This window comes from Cuculus canorus, chromosome 33, assembly GCF_017976375.1.
Source record: "Cuculus canorus isolate bCucCan1 chromosome 33, bCucCan1.pri, whole genome shotgun sequence".
Lineage (NCBI taxonomy): Eukaryota > Metazoa > Chordata > Aves > Cuculiformes > Cuculidae > Cuculus > Cuculus canorus.
This window is the reverse complement of record NC_071433.1, coordinates 586,181-602,127: the sequence shown is the minus strand read 5'-3', so window position 1 is coordinate 602,127 and position 15,947 is coordinate 586,181. Positions and strand designations below refer to the sequence as shown.

General features: G+C 61.1%; 1 protein-coding gene across 1 annotated transcript; it reads left to right on the top strand.

Moving 5' to 3' along the window:
* Positions 1–116: 116 nt before the first annotated feature.
* RUVBL2 (RuvB like AAA ATPase 2) lies at positions 117–15,466 on the top strand. The gene is made up of 15 exons (XM_054052412.1): positions 117–679; positions 1,853–1,901; positions 2,004–2,059; positions 3,429–3,570; positions 3,658–3,787; positions 3,918–3,984; positions 4,947–5,053; positions 6,963–7,056; positions 7,157–7,280; positions 9,541–9,635; positions 9,716–9,834; positions 9,926–10,045; positions 11,839–11,968; positions 13,878–13,992; positions 15,389–15,466. Exons 1-15 carry the CDS (start codon positions 272–274, stop codon positions 15,412–15,414), a joined length of 1,782 nt encoding a protein of 593 aa, XP_053908387.1. The 5' UTR covers positions 117–271; the 3' UTR covers positions 15,415–15,466.
* Positions 15,467–15,947: the final 481 nt, after the last annotated feature.

Below are 15,947 nucleotides of genomic sequence, written 5' to 3'. Positions count from 1 at the left end.
AAAAGGGCAACGGCGGCTTAAAGGGGAAAGTGCGGGTCACCTCAGGGAGGGGGTGGGGAACTGGGAGGTGTGGGGCAGCTATGGGGCTGGGCATAGGGCAAGATGTGGAGTGGCTATGGGGCAGCTATGGGGCTGGGCGTAGAGCAGGGTGTGAGGCAGCTGTGGGGCGAGGCGTAGAGTAACTATGGGGCAGCTGTGGTGCTGCGCATAGGCATAAAATATGGAGTAGCTGTGGGGCAGCTGTGGGGCAGCTGTGGGGCAGACTGGAGTTATGGGGCATTTCTGTTCAGCCTATGGGGCAAAGCTATGGGTCACCCATGAGTCAGCAAAGGGGCCACAACAGGCTCTGCTGGACCTGTGGGGCAGAAAGAAGCGGCCTATGGGGCAGGTCAAGGGAATGAGGCACAGGCCGCGCTATGGGGCAGCTCTAGGTCCAGCTGTGGGTCCCAGGCCGCGCTATGGGGCAGCCATGGGTCAGGCTGTATGGGGCAGGGCCAGCCTTTTGGTGGTGCTGGAGGACAGCGAACCATCGAGAGGAGCTGCTAGAGCGGCCTCTCCCCCACTGCCCCCTTCCTCTCCCGCCCGATCCCGGTCTTCTGCTCTCACTTCCGGTTCCCGCCTCGGCGCGCGCCAGGAGAGCGCGAGGAGAAGCGAGCGGAGCGGAGTCATGGCAACCGCGGTGAGGGGGGGGGGGAAGGGGGTGAGGGGGGGATGTTGGGGGGTCCTGAGGGGATGGGGGAGTCCTGAGGTGATTGGAGGGGGTCCTGAGGGGTGAAGGGAGCAATTGGGGGGGTTTCAGGGTGTTTTGGGGGTCCTGAGGGGTGAATGGGATAATTGGAGGGGGGGTTGGGGGTCCTGAAGGGGGGAATGGAGGGGATTTTGGGGATCCTGAGGCGATTGAGGGGGGCCCTGAGAGGGTTTGGGGATCATTTGGGTTTTGAGGGTCCTGGGGGGGGGGGGGAGGTTAGGGGGTCTTGAGGGGTGAGGGGGGCAATGGAGGGGGGGCTTGAAGGGATATTGGGGGTCTTGGGGGGTCCCTGAGGTGATGGAGGGGTCTTGAGGGGTGAAGGGGGCAATTGAGGGGGGGCTTGAAGAGATTTTAGGGGTCTTGGGGGGGTCCCTGAAGTGATGGAGAGATCTTGAGGGGTGAAGGGGCAATTGAGGGGGGGCTTGAAGGGATTTTGGGGGTCTTGAGGAGGTCCCTGAGGTGATGGAGAGGTGTTGAGGGGTGAGAGGGGCAATTGAGGGGGGGCTTGAAGGGATATTGGGGGGTTTAGGGGGGAAGTCCTGAGGGATGAATGAGACAATGGGGGGGCCCTGATGTGATGGAAGAGGTTTTGAGGGGTCCTGAGGGGGTTTTGAGGGGTCCTGAGGGGTGAGGGGGGCAATTGGGGGGGTGCTTGAGTGGTTTTTGGGGGAGAATGGCAGGGGTTGAGGTGGGGTTTGGTGGTCTAGAAGGGTTTGGGGGGGTCCTAAGGGGACTGGGGGGGGGTTGGAAGGGTTTTGGGGGGTCTAGAAGGGTTTGGGGGGGTCCTAAGGGGACTGGGGGGGTTTGGAAGGATTTTGGGGGGTCTTGGGGGGAGGTTGCGGAGGATCCTGATTGGTTGGGGGGGAGTTGAGGGTTGTTTGGGGGTCCGGAGGGGATATTTTGGGATCTGGGGGGGGGGGGTCTGAGGAGATTAGGAGGGTCTTGAGGGCATTTGGGGTCCCCTGTGGACATCTATGGGGGTCCTGAGAGGTTTGGGGCTGAGGAATGAGCAGATTTGGGGGGGACCCTGAAGGCCTTTGGGGTACGATGAGAGGATTTTGGGGGGGGGGTCTCACACCTCTTTCGATCCCCCCCCTTCCTCAGACAACAAAAGTGCCGGAGGTTCGGGATGTGACGAGGATTGAGCGGATCGGTGAGGACCCTTCGCTCTGGGGGTGCCCCTCCCCTCAATTTGGGGGTGCTGGGAGAGGGGGGGTTCCCCCACTTCATCCCCCCCCTCCCCTTTTTTTCTCAGGTGCTCATTCCCACATCCGCGGCCTCGGCTTGGACGACGCGCTCGAGCCGCGCCAGGTACGGCCATCGCTCTTTTTGGGGTGTAGGGGGGGGGCCCTGAGGGGATTGGGGGGTCCTGAGGGGATTGGGGGGGCCCTGAGGGGATTGGGGGGGTCCTGAGCGGTGAAGGCGGCAATTGGGGGGGGGTTCAGGGTGTTTTGGGGGTCCTGAGGGGTAAATGGGATAATTGGGGGGGGAGTTGGGGTCCTGAAGGGGGGAATGGAGGGGATTTTGGGGGTCCTGAGGCGATTGAGGGGGGCCCTGAGAGGGTTTGGGGATCATTTGGCTTTTGAGGGTCCTGTGGGGGGGGAGGTTAGGGGGTCCTGAGGGGTGAGGGGGGCAATTGAGGGGGGGCTTGAAGGGATTTGGGGGGGTTCCTGAGGTGATGGAGGGGTCCTGAGGGGTGAGGGGGGCAATTGAGGGGGGCGTGAAGGCATTTTGGGGGTCTTGGGGGAGTCCCTGAGGTGATGGAGGGGTCCTGAGGGGTGAGGGGGGCAATTGAGGGGGGGCTTGAAGGGATTTTGGGGGTCTTGGGGGGGTCCCTGAGGTGATGGAGGGGTCTTGAGGGGTGAAGGGGGCAATTGAGGGGGGGCTTGAAGGGATTTTGGGGGTCCCTGAGGTGATGGAGGGGTCTTGAGGGGTGATGGGGGGGCTTGAAGGGATTTGGGGGTCCCTGAGGTGATGGAGAGGTCCTGAGGGGTGAGGGGGGCAATTGAGGGGGGCGTGAAGGCATTTTGGGGGTCTTGGGGGGGTCCCTGAGGTGGTGGAGAGGTCTTGAGGGGTGAAGGGGGGGCTTGAAGGGATTTGGGGGTCCCTGAGGTGATGGAGAGGCCCTGAGGGGTGAGGGGGGGCCTGAAGGGATTTGGGGGTCCCTGAGGTGATGGAGAGGCCCTGAGGGGTGAAGGGGGGGGGCTTGAAGGGATTTGGGGGTCCCTGAGGTGATGGAGGGTCCCAGAGGGGTAAAGGGGGGGGGGCTTGAAGGGATTTGGGGGTCCCTGAGGTGATGGAGAGGCCCTGAGGGGTGAAGGGGGGGGGCTTGAAGGGATTTGGGGGTCCCTGAGGTGATGGAGGGTCCCAGAGGGGTAAAGGGGGGGTCTTGAAGGGATTTGGGGGTCCCTGAGGTGATGGAGAGGCCCTGAGGGGTGAAGGGGGGGGGCTTGAAGGGATTTGGGGGTCCCTGAGGTGATGGAGGGTCCCAGAGGGGTAAAGGGGGGGGCTTGAAGGGATTTGGGGGTCCCTGAGGTGATGGAGAGGCCCTGAGGGTTGAGGGCCGCAATGGCGGAGGGGCCTTGAAGGGATCGCTCTCTTTAGGGTTGGCGATGGGTTCGAATTTTGGGGTGTAGCCTCCTGTGCCCCCCCAAACTGCCCCGTGCCCCCCCTTTTGCAGGTGTCTCAGGGCATGGTGGGGCAGCTGGCGGCGCGCCGAGCCGCCGGCGTCATCCTCGAGATGATCAAAGAGGGCAAAATCGCCGGAAGAGCCGTCCTCATCGCCGGCCAACCCGGCACGGGCAAGACCGCCATCGCCATGGGTGCGTTCCCGCTCCTTCCCCGAGCTTTGGTCTCCCCTAAAATAGCCGGAATTCACCCCAAAATATCCTTTTTGGTTTATCCATCAGGAATGGCGCAGGCGTTGGGCCCGGATACGCCGTTCACGGCCATCGCCGGCAGCGAGATCTTCTCGCTGGAGATGAGCCGAACGGAAGCGCTCACGCAGGCTTTCCGCCGATCCATCGGAGTCCGTATCAAGTGAGGCCTCAAGTTTTGGGGGTGTTTCGTAGGGTTTTGGGGGGTTCGCCGCGTTTTGGGGGGATTTTGGGGTGGTTTGAGGTCTTCTCGTTCTTCGGTTTTGATCTTTTTGTTGGGTTTTGGGGCGCAGAGAAGAGACGGAAATCATCGAGGGAGAGGTAGTGGAGGTCCAGATTGACCGCCCGGCCACCGGCACGGTGAGCACCCCAAAAAATAGCCCTCGGGGGACCCCAAAAATCTATCAGGGATGTAAAAATGTCATCGTGGAACCCCAAAGTCCTCTTTGGGGCCTCCAAAATGGTCTTTGGGGCCTCCAAAGTCCTCTTTGGGGCCTCCAAAATGGTCTTTGGTGTCTCCAAAGTGGTCTTTGGGGCCTCCAAAGTGGTCTTTGGGGCCTCCAAAATGGTCTTTGGGGCCTCCAAAGTCCTCTCAGAGGAACAAAGAATCCATCAGGGATCAAAAAATATCACTCGGGGTACCCCGAAATCCATCAGGGAGTCCCCAAATCCCCTCAGGTGTCCCCCAAATTCTCTCGGGGACCCCAAAAATCCAATCAGGGCCCCCCAGATTCCATCGGGGCCCAAAAGTTCTGTTGGGGAGCCCCAAAAATCCCCTTAAGGCACCACAAAAGTTCTCTCAAGTGACCCCAAAATTCCCTTGGGGATCCAAAGAATCCATCGGGGACCCAAAATATCCATCAGGGAGCCCCAAAATCTTCTCGGGGACCCGAAAAGTCCAATCGGGGCCCCCCAAATTCTATCAGGAGCCCAAAAGTTTTATTGGGGAGCCCCAAAAATCTCCTTGAGGCACCACAAAAGTTCTCTCAGGTGACCCCAAAATTCTCTTGGGGGCCCAAAGAATCCATCAGGGACCCAAAATATCCATCAGGGAGCCCCAAAATCTTCTTGGGGACCCCAAAAGTCCAATCGGGGAACCCCAAATTCCATCAGGGGCCCAAAAGTTCTGTTGGGGAGCCCCAAAAATCCCCTCGAGGCACCACAAAAGTTCTCTCAGGTGACCCCAAAATTCCCTTGGGGACCCAAAGAATCCATCAGGGACCCAAAATATCCATCAGGGAGCCCCAAAATCTACTCAGGGACCCCAAAAAGTCCAATCGGGGCCCCCCAAATTCCAATCGTGGCACCCCAAAATGTTTCAGGGCACGAAGGTGGGAAAGTTGACGCTGAAAACAACAGAAATGGAGACGATTTATGACCTCGGCACCAAAATGATCGAATCTCTCACCAAGGAGAAGGTCCAGGCGGGGTGAGTGGGGACCCCAAAATCAGGGCGGAGGGGGGGGCACCCCAAAATTGGGGTGGGGGGCTCTTAATTGGAGTGGGAGACCCCAAAATTGGGGTGGGGACCCTGAAATAGACCCTGAAATGGGGCAGGAGGAGCTTGAAATGGCGCCTGCGGTGTTGGAATGGGGTGGGGAACCCCAAAATCGGGGTGAATTGGGTCAAAGTGGAGGGGGAGCACCCCAAAATTGGGGTGAATTGGCCTAAAGTGGAGGGGAACCCCCCAAAATTGGGGTAGGGGGATCTTAATTGGAGTGGGGGAGCCCAAAATCGGGGTGAATTGGCTTAAAGTAGAGGGGAACACCCCAAAATTGGGGTGAATTGGCCCAAAGTGGAGGGGGAACCCCCAAAATTGGGGTAGAGGGCTCTTAATTGGAGTGGGGGACCCCAAAATTGGAGTGAATTGGGTCAAAGTGGAGGGGGAGCACCCCAAAATTGGGGTAGGGGCTCTTAATTGGAGTGGGGGACCCCAAAATTGGGGTGAATTGGGTCAAAGTGGAGGGGGAACACCCCAAAATTGGGGTAGAGGGATCTTAATTGGAGTGGGGGACCCCAAAATTGGGTTGAATTGGCCTAAAGTGGAGGGGAACACCCCAAAATTGGGGTAGGGGGATCTTAATTGGAGTGGGGGACCCCAAAATTGGGGTGAATTGGCTCAAAGTGGAGGGGGAACACCCCAAAATTGGGGTAGGGGGATCTTAATTGGAGTGGGGGACCCCAAAATTGGGGTGAATTGGGTCAAAGTGGAGGGGAACACCCCAAAATTGGGGTAGGGGGATCTTAATTGGAGTGGGGGACCCCAAAATCAGGGTGAATTGGCCCAAAATGGAGGGGAACACCCCAAAATTGGGGTAGGGGGTTCTTAATTGGAGTGGAGGACCCCAAAACTGGGGTGAATTGGCCCAAAGTGGAGGGGGAACACCCCAAAATTGGGGTGAATTGGCCCAAAGTGGAGGGGAACGCCCCAAAATCGGGGTGAATTGGCCCAAAGTGGAGGGGAACACCCCAAAATCGGGGTGAATTGGCCCAAAGTGGAGGGGGAACGCCCCAAAATTGGGGTAGGGGGCTCTTAATTGGAGTGGGGAACCCCAAAATCGTGGTGAATTGGCCCAAAATGGGGGGGGAACACCCCAAAATTGGGGTAGGGGGCTGTTAATTGGAGTGGGGGACCCCAAAATCAGGGTGAATTGGCTCAAAGTGGAGGGGAACACCCCAAAATTGGGGTAGAGGGATCTTAATTGGAGTGGGGGACCCCAAAATCGGGGTGAATTGGGTCAAAGTGGAGGGGGAGAACCCCAAAATTGGGGTAGAGGGATCTTAATTGGAGTGGGGGACCCCAAAATCGGGGTGAATTGGGTCAAAGTGGAGGGGAACACCCCAAAATTGGGGTAGGGGGATCTTAATTGGAGTGGGGGACCCCAAAATTGGGGTGAATTGGGTCAAAGTGGAGGGGAACCCCCCCAAAATTGGGGTAGAGGGCTCTTAATTGGAGTGGGGGACCCCAAAATTGGAGTGAATTGGCCCAAAGTGGAGGGGGAACACCCCAAAATTGGGGTAGGGGGATCTTAATTGGAGTGGGGGACCCCAAAATTGGGGTGAATTGGCCCAAAATGGGGGGGAACACCCCAAAATTGGGGTGAATTGGCCCAAAGTGGAGGGGGAGCACCCCAAAATTGGGGTAGAAGGCTCTTAATTGGAGTGGGGGACCCCAAAATTGGGGTGAATTGGCCCAAAGTGGAGGGAGAACACCCCAAAATTGGGGTAGGGAGCTCTTATTTGGAGCGGGGGAGAAAAAAAGGAGAGTGAAGGGAGGAGGAGGGACCCCAAAATATGGAGGGGGACCCCCAAAATCCAGCTGATCACCCCCCCCCCAGCGACGTCATCACCATCGACAAAGCCACGGGGAAGATCTCGAAGCTGGGGCGCTCCTTCACGCGGGCGCGGGACTACGACGCTATGGGCGCGCAGGTGGGGCCCAGGGGCACTTGGGGGGCAGCCGTGGGGCAGAGGGGGGGTCCCTGAACCCCATTTTTGATCTCTTTTGTCGTCGTTCCCCCCCACATCGCAGACGAAGTTCGTGCAGTGTCCGGATGGGGAACTGCAAAAGCGCAAAGAGGTGGTGCACACGGTGTCGCTGCACGAGATCGATGTCATCAACAGCCGCACGCAGGGCTTCCTCGCCCTCTTCTCAGGTCTGACCCATAGCTGCCCCATAGCTGCCCCATAGCAGCCCCATAGCGGCCCCACAGCGGCCCCACAACTGCTCTGGGAGCCCCCAAACTGCCCCTCTCCAGCCCAGAGCGCCTTCGTCCTCCTTAAGTGCGTTCTGAGCGCTCCACAACGGCCTTTCCTGCCCCACAAGTGCCCCACAACTGCCTTTCATGCCCTCCCGGCTGCCCCACAACAGCCTTTCCTGCCCCACAACTGCCCCACAACTGCTTTTCCTGCCCCACAACTGCCCCACAACGGCCTTTCCTGCCCCACAACTGCCTTTTCTGCCCCACAACTGCCTTTCTTGCCACCCCGGCTGCCCCACAACGGCCTTTCCTGCCCCACAAGTGCCCCACAACTGCCTTTCATGCTCTCCCGGCTGCCCCACAACAGCCTTTCCTGCCCCACAACTGCCCCACAACTGCTTTTCATGCCCTCCCGGCTGCCCCACAACAGCCTTTCCTGCCCCCCAACGGCCTTTCCTGCCCCATAGCTGCCCCACAATGGCCTTTCCTGCCCCACAACTGCCCACAAATCACCCCCAGCCCCCTCATATCCCCTCTGAGACCCCCCCAGTCCCCCCAAATCACCCCCAGCTCCCCCTAAATCCCCCCCAGCCCCCCAATAACCCCTCCAAGACCCCCCCCAGCCCCCCTAAATCACCCCCAGCCCCCCTATTATCCCTTCTGAGACCCCCCCAGCCCCCCCAAATCACCCCCAGCCCCCCCATAACCCCTCCCAGAGCCCCCCAGTCCCCTTAAATCACCTCCAGCCCCCCCCATAACCCCTCTGAAACCCCCCCCAGCTCCCCCTAAATCACCCCCAGCCCCCCCATATCCCCTCTGAGACCCCCCCAGCCCCTCTAAATCACTCCCAGCCCCCCCATAACCCCTCCGAGACCCCCCCCAGTCCCCCCCATATCCCCTCTGAGACCCCCCAGTCCCCCTAAATCACCCCCAGACCCCCCCATAACCCCTCTGAAACCCCCCCAGCCCCCCCATAACCCCTCCGAGATCCCCCAGCACCCCTAAATCACCCTCAGCCCCCCTAAATCCCCCCCAGCCCCCCCATAACCCCTCCGAGATCCCCCCCAGCACCCCTAAATCACCCTCAGCCCCCCCATAACCCCTCCGAGATCCCCCAGCACCCCTAAATCACCCTCAGCCCCCCTAAATCACCCCCAGCCCCCCCATAACCCCTCCGAGATCCCCCCCAGTCCCCCTAAATCACCCCCAGACCCCCCCATAACCCCTCCAAGACCCCCCCCAGCTCCCCTAAATCACCCCCAGCCCCCCCATAACCCCTCCGAGATCCCCCCCAGCACCCCTAAATCCCCCCCAGCCCCCCCATAACCCCTCCGAGATCCCCCCCAGCACCCCTAAATCACCCTCAGCCCCCCCATAACCCCTCCGAGATCCCCCAGCACCCCTAAATCACCCTCAGCCCCCCTAAATCACCCCCAGCCCCCCCATAACCCCTCCGAGATCCCCCCCAGTCCCCCTAAATCACCCCCAGACCCCCCCATAACCCCTCCAAGACCCCCCCCAGCTCCCCTAAATCACCCCCAGCCCCCCCATAACCCCTCCGAGATCCCCCCCAGCACCCCTAAATCACCCTCAGCCCCCCCATAACCCCTCCGAGATCCCCCAGCACCCCTAAATCACCCTCAGCCCCCCTAAATCACCCCCAGCCCCCCCATAACCCCTCCGAGATCCCCCCCAGCTCCCCTAAATCACCCCCAGCCCCCCCATAACCCCTCCGAGATCCCCCCCAGTCCCCCTAAATCACCCCCAGACCCCCCCATAACCCCTCCCAGAGCCCCCCCAGCTCCCCTAAATCATCCCCAGACCCCCCCATAACCCCTCTGAGACCCCCCCAGCCCCCCTAAATCACCCCCAGCCCCCCCATAACCCCTCTGAGACCCCCCCAGCCCCCCTAAATCACCCCCAGCCCCCCCATAACCCCTCCGAGATCCCCCCCAGCCCCCCTAAATCACCCCCAGACCCCCCATAACCCCTCCAAGACCCCCCCCAGTCCCGCCATATCCCCTCTGAAACCCCCCCAGTCCCCCCAAATCACCCCCAGCTCCCCCTAAATCACCCCCAGCCCCCCCATAACCCCTCCGAGATCCCCCCAGTCCCCCTAAATCCCCCACAGCCCCCCCATAACCCCTCCGAGACCCCCCCAGCCCCCCCTAAATCCCCCCCAGCCCCCCCATAACCCTTCCCCGACCCCCCGCAGGTGACACCGGTGAGATCAAGATGGAGGTGCGGGAGCAAATCAACGCCAAAGTGGCCGAGTGGCGCGAGGAAGGCAAAGCCGAAGTCATCCCGGGGGTGAGCTGGGAACCCCCCCCCCCCCCCCCTTCCCTGAGCCCCCCCAAATTCTCTGCCCCCCATAATTGTCCCCCCCTCAGGTGCTGTTCATCGATGAGGTGCACATGTTGGACATCGAGTGCTTTTCCTTCCTCAACCGAGCGCTGGAGAGCGATATGGCTCCTGTGCTCATCATGGCCACCAACCGCGGCATCACGCGGTATAAGAAAGAAAAGGGGGGTCCAGGAGGTGAAATTTGGGGTGCAGGGGTCCCCCCCAGAGTCTAAATGCCACCCCTTTACCTCCCTTAGGATTCGGGGAACGAACTACCAGAGCCCCCACGGGCTCCCCATCGACCTCCTGGATCGGCTGCTCATCATCTCCACCGCTCCCTACAGCGACAAAGAGACCAAACAGATCCTCAAGATAAGGTAGGGGCACCCCAAAACTCCCCGGGGCACCCCAAAAACGTCCTCAGTGCCTCCAGATGCTCTAGGACACCCCAGAATGCTCTGCAGCCCCCCCAGTTCTTTCCAGGGCCTCAAAATCCTTTCAGTACCCGTCCAGGGCACCCCCAAAGCGCCCTCAGGGTTCCTCCAGATCTCTCAGGGCACCCCAAAATCCCTTCAGTACCCCAAAATCTCTTCAGTACCCCTCCAGGGACCCCCAAAGCGCCCTCAGGGTTCCTCCAGATCGCTCAGGGCACCCCAAAATCCCTTCAGTACCCCTCCAGGGACCCCCAAAGCGCCCTCAGGGTTCCTCCAGATCGCTCAGGGCACCCCAAAATCCCTTCAGTACCCCTCCAGGGACCCCCAAAGCGCCCTCAGGGTTCCTCCAGATCGCTCAGGGCACCCCAAAATCCCTTCAGTACCCCAAAATCCCTTCAGTACCCCTCCAGGGACCCCCAAAGCGCCCTCAGTGTTCCTCCAGATCGCTCAGGGCACCCCAAAATCCCTTCAGTACCTCTCCAGGGACCCCCAAAGCGCTCTCAGGGTTCCTCCAGATCGCTCAGGGCACCCCAAAATCCCTTCAGTACTCCTCCAGGGACCCCCAAAGCGCCCTCAGGGTTCCTCCAGATCGCTCAGGGCACCCCAAAATCCCTTCAGTACCCCAAAATCTGTTCAGTACCTCTCCAGGGACCCCCAAAGCGCCCTCAGGGTTCCTCCAGATCTCTCAGGGCACCCCAAAATCCATTCAGTACTCCTCCAGGGACCCCCAAAGCGCCCTCAGGGTTCCTCCAGATCGCTCAGGGCACCCCAAAATCCCTTCAGTACCCCAAAATCCCTTCAGTACCCCTCCAGGGACCCCCAAAGCGCCCTCAGTGTTCCTCCAGATCGCTCAGGGCACCCCAAAATCCCTTCAGTACCTCTCCAGGGACCCCCAAAGCGCTCTCAGGGTTCCTCCAGATCGCTCAGGGCACCCCAAAATCCCTTCAGTACCTCTCCGGCGACCCCCAAAGCGCCCTCAGGGTTCCTCCAGATCGCTCAGGGCACCCCAAAATCCCTTCAGTACCTCTCCAGGGACCCCCAAAGCGCCCTCAGGGTTCCTCCAGATCGCTCAGGGCACCCCAAAATCCCTTCAGTACCTCTCCAGGGACCCCCAAAGCGCTCTCAGGGTTCCTCCAGATCTCTCAGGGTGCCCCAAAACCCCCAAATGTCCATCCATTGTCCCCCAACCCTCCTAGGGCACCCCAAAACCCTCTCAGTGCCCACCAGAACTCCTCAAAACACCCCAAATCCTCTTCAGGGCCCCCTAAAACCGCCTCAGTGCCCCTCCAGATCCCCCAGGGTGCCCCAAAACCCCTCAGTGTTCATCCCCTGTCCCCCAGTTCCCTTTTAGGGTACCCCAAAACCCCCTCAGCGCCCACCAGAATTCCTCAAAACACCCCAAATCCTCTTCAGGGCCCCCTAAAACCCCCTCAGTGCCCCTCCAGATCCCCCAGGGTGCCCCAAAACTCCTCAGTGTTCATCCCCTGTCCCCCAGTTCCCTTTTAGGGTACCCCAAAACCCCCTCAGCGCCCACCAGAACTCCTCAAAACCCCCCAAATCCTCTTTAGTGCCCCCTAAAACCCCCTCAGTGCCCCTCCAGATCCCCCATAACCTCCCCAAAATCGTCTCAACGCTCCTTCAGATCCTCCTGAGTGCCTCCCAACCTCCTTCCGGGTCCGCGGAGACACCCCCAAACCCCCCCAGGTGCCCCCTAAGGCCCCTTTCTGCCCCCGTAGGTGCGAGGAGGAGGACGTGGAGATGACGGAGGACGCGTATTCGGTGCTGACGCGCATCGGGTTGGAGACGTCACTGCGTTACGCCATTCAGCTGATCACGGCCGCCAGCCTGGTGGCCCGCAAGCGCAAGGTGGGCGCGGGTCCGCCCTGGGGGACCCCGAGGTGGACACGGAACATTTGGGGGGGCTGGGGATGGATCCTGGATCCGTTTTGGGGGAGAGCAGATCCCAGGATCCATCCTGGTGGACCCCAAGGTGGACACAAAGCCTTTTGGGGGGACTGGAGATGGATCCTGGATCCCTTTGGGGAGGCCAAGATCCACCCTGGTGGACCCCAAGGTGGACACGGAACATTTTGGGGTGTCTGGAGATGGATCCTGGATCCCTTTGGGGAGGGTTGGGATCCCTTTGGGAGGCAGCAGATCCCAGGATCCACCCTGGTGGGCCCCAAGGTGGACACGAAACCTTTTGGGGCGGCTGGAGATGGATCCTGGATCCGTTTTGGGGGAGAGCAGATCCCAGGATCCAGCCTGGTGGCCTCCAAGGTGGACATGAAACCTTTTTGGGGGTGCTGGAGATGGATCTCCCATCTTGGATCCCTTTGGGGAGGGTTGGGATCCCTTTGGGGAGGCCAAGATCCACCCTGGTGGCCTCCAAGGTGGACATGAAGCCTTTTTGGGGGTGCCTGGAGATGGATCTCCCATCTTGGATCCCATCGGGGAGGGTTGGGATCCCTTTGGGGAGGCCAAGATCCACCCTGGTGGCCTCCAAGGTGGACATGAAGCCTTTTGGGGGGGCCTGGAGATGGATCTCCCATCTTGGATCCCATCGGGGAGGGTTGGGATCCCTTTGGGGAGGCCAAGATCCACCCTGGTGGACCCCAACGTGGACACAGAACGTTTTGGGGGTGTCTGGATATGGATCCTGGATCCCTTTGGGGATGCGTAGATCCCAGGATCCACCCTGGTGGACCCCAAGATGGGCACAGAGCCTTCTCGGGGGGCTGAAGATGGATCCTGGATTGTGTCTGGGAGGGTTTGGATCCGTTTGGGGAGAGAGCAGATCCCGGGATCCATCCTGGTGGCCTCCAAGGTGGACACGGAACATTTTGGGGGTCTCTGGAGATGGATCCTGGATCCCTTCGGGGAGGGTTGGGATCCATTTTGGGAGGCAGTAGATCCCAGGATCCACCCTGGTGGACCCCAAGATGGGCACAGAGCCTTTTGGGGGGGGCTGGAGATGGATCCTGGATCTCTTCGGGGAGGCCGAGATCTCCAGATCCACCCTGGTGGCCCCCAGAATGGGCGCAGAGCCTTTTGGGGTGTCTGGAGATGGATCCTGGATCCCTTCGGGGAGGGTTTGGATCCGTTTGGGGAGGCAGAGATCCCAGGATCCACCCTGGTGGACCCCAAGATGGGCACAGAGCCTTTTGGGGCGGCTGGAGATGGATCCTGGATCCGTTTTGGGGGAGAGCAGATCCCAGGATCCACCCAGGTGGCCTCCAAGGTGGACACGAAGCCTTTTTGGGGGTGCCTGGAGATGGATCTCCCATCTTGGATCCCATCGGGGAGGGTTGGGATCCCTTTGGGGAGGCCAAGATCCACCCTGGTGGCCTCCAAGGTGGACACAGAACATTTTGTGGGGCCTGGAGATGGATCCTGGATCCCTTTAGGGATGCGTAGATCCCAGGATCCATCGTGGTGGACCCCAAGGTGGACACAGAGCCTTTTGGGGTGTCTGGAGATGGATCCTGGATCACGTCTGGGAGGGTTTGGATCCATTTTGGGAGAGAGCAGATCCCGGGATCCATCCTGGTGGACCCCAAGATGGGCGCAGAGCCTTTTGGGGTGTCTGGAGATGGATCCTGGATCCCTTCGGGGAGGGTTTGGATCCCTTCGGGGATGCTGAGATCCCAGGATCCACCCTGGTGGCCCCCAAGGTGGACACGAAGCCTTTTGGGGTGTCTGGCGATGGATCTCCCCTCCTGGCTCCCTCGGGGGGGGCCGATGTCGGGGTGTGACCCCCCCGTGTCCCCCCCAGGGCACAGAGGTGCAGGTGGAGGACATCAAACGCGTGTATTCGCTGTTCCTGGACGAGTCGCGCTCCACTCAGTACCTGCGCGAGTACCAGGAGGCCTTTCTCTTCAACGAACTCAGTGAGGGGACAGCGGGGGACACCGGGGGGACACCGGGGAGTGGGGGGGACACCGGGGATTGGGGGGGGACACGGGGGACAGGGGGGACACCGGGGATGGGGGGGGCACTGGGGATGGGGAGGACATGGGGGGACGTGGGGAGGTGTTTCTCTTCAACGAACTCAGTGAGGGGACAGCGGGGGACACCGGGGGACACGGGGGAGTGGGGGGACACCGGGGATGGGGGGGACACGGGGAAATGTTTCTGTTCAATGAGGTCAGGGAGGGGACAGTGGGGGGGGACATGGGGACGGGGGGAGGATATGGGGACAGGGGGGACACTGGGGGGACATGAGGGGACACGGGGGGGACACTGGGGATGGGGGGACACCGGGGATGGGGGGGGACACCAGGGGATGTGGGGAAGTGTTTCTGTTCAATGAACTCAGTGAGGGGACAGTGGGGGGGATGGGAGGGCACTGGGGATTGGGGGGGACACGGGGGGGGGACACCGGGGATGGGGGGGACATGGGGGGACACTGGGGATGGGGGGACACTGGGGATGGGGGGGACACGGGGGGGGGACACCGGGGATGGGGGGGACATGGGGGGATGTGGGGAAGTGTTTCTGTTCAACGAACTCAGTGAGGGGACAGTGGGGGGGATGGGAGGGCACTGGGGATTGGGGGGGACACGGGGGGACGGGGGGGGACACTGGGGGGACAGTGGGGATGGGGGTACACTGAGGGGACATGGGGGGACACTGGGGATGGGGGGGGCACTGGAGGGACATGGGGACAGAGGGACGGGGGGGACAGTGGGGGGACACTGGGGATGGGGGGACACGGGGAAGTGTTTGTGTTCAATGAGGTCAGGGAGGGGACAGTGGGGACACCACGGGGACACCGGGGATGGGGGGGACATGAGGGGACACGGGGGGACACTGGGGATGGGGGGGCACTGGGGATAGGGGGGACACTGGGAGGACACGGGGATTGGGGGGACATGGCGGGGGGCACTGGGGATGGGGGGGAAACCGGGGACACTGGGGACACGGGGGGGACATGAGGATAATGGGGGGACAGGGGGACAATTGGGGGACGGGGGGGTACATGGGGATGGGGGGACCCTGGGGATTGGGGGGACACGGGGAAGTGTTTCTGTTCAATGAGGTCAGGGAGGGGACAGTGGGGGACACGGGGGGGGGACATGGGGGATGGGGGAGACACTGGAGATTGGGGGGGGACACTGGGGGGACGTGTGGGGATACTGGGGATGGGGGGGCACTGAGGGGACATGGGGGGGACACGGGGAAGTGTTTGTGTTCAATGAGGTCAGGGAGGGGGCAGTGGGGGGGACATGGGGAGGGGGTTTGGGGACCCCCAGAGGTGTCACACCCCCCCCCATCTCCCCACAGAGGGTGAAACCATGGAAACGGCCTGAGAGCCCCCGACCCCCCCCCGACCCCCCCTGTACAATAAAACCAAACCCGGATTTGGAACGGGAGTCGGGAAAGGGGGGGGGGAAGGATGGAGGGGATCCATATTGGGGGGGGCAATCGAGATTAGGGGGAGCGATTCAGATTATGGGGGGCAATCCGGATTGGGGGGGAGCAGTTCAGATTGGGGGGGGGCAATCCAGATTTGGGGGGGGCAATTCAGATTGGGGGCCAATCCAGATTAGGAGGGATAATCCAGATTGGGGGGAGCAGTTCAGATTGGCAGCCAATCCAGATTATGGGGGGCAATTCGAGTTGGGGGTGCAATCCAGATTAGGGGGAGCAATTCAGATTAGGGGGGGACCAACCCAGATTAGGGGGGGGGCAATTCATATTGGGGGGGCAATCCGGATTAGGGGGGGAGCAACTCAGATTGGAGGGGCAATCCAGATTGTGGGGAGCAATTTGAATTGGGGGAGCGATCCAGATTGGGGGGGGGAAATGCAGATTAGGGGGGGCAATTCAGATTAGGGGGGGC

Excerpts from the sequence above, each read along its gene's own strand:
- RUVBL2 (XM_054052412.1), top strand. The coding sequence starts at position 272 with ATGGGGCATTTCTGTTCAGCCTATGGGGCAAAGCTATGGGTCACCCAT. Across the intron at positions 11,969-13,877 it reads TGGTGGCCCGCAAGCGCAAG|GGCACAGAGGTGCAGGTGGA; the intron begins GTGGGCGCGGGT and ends TGTCCCCCCCAG. Across the intron at positions 13,993-15,388 it reads CTTTCTCTTCAACGAACTCA|AGGGTGAAACCATGGAAACG; the intron begins GTGAGGGGACAG and ends ATCTCCCCACAG.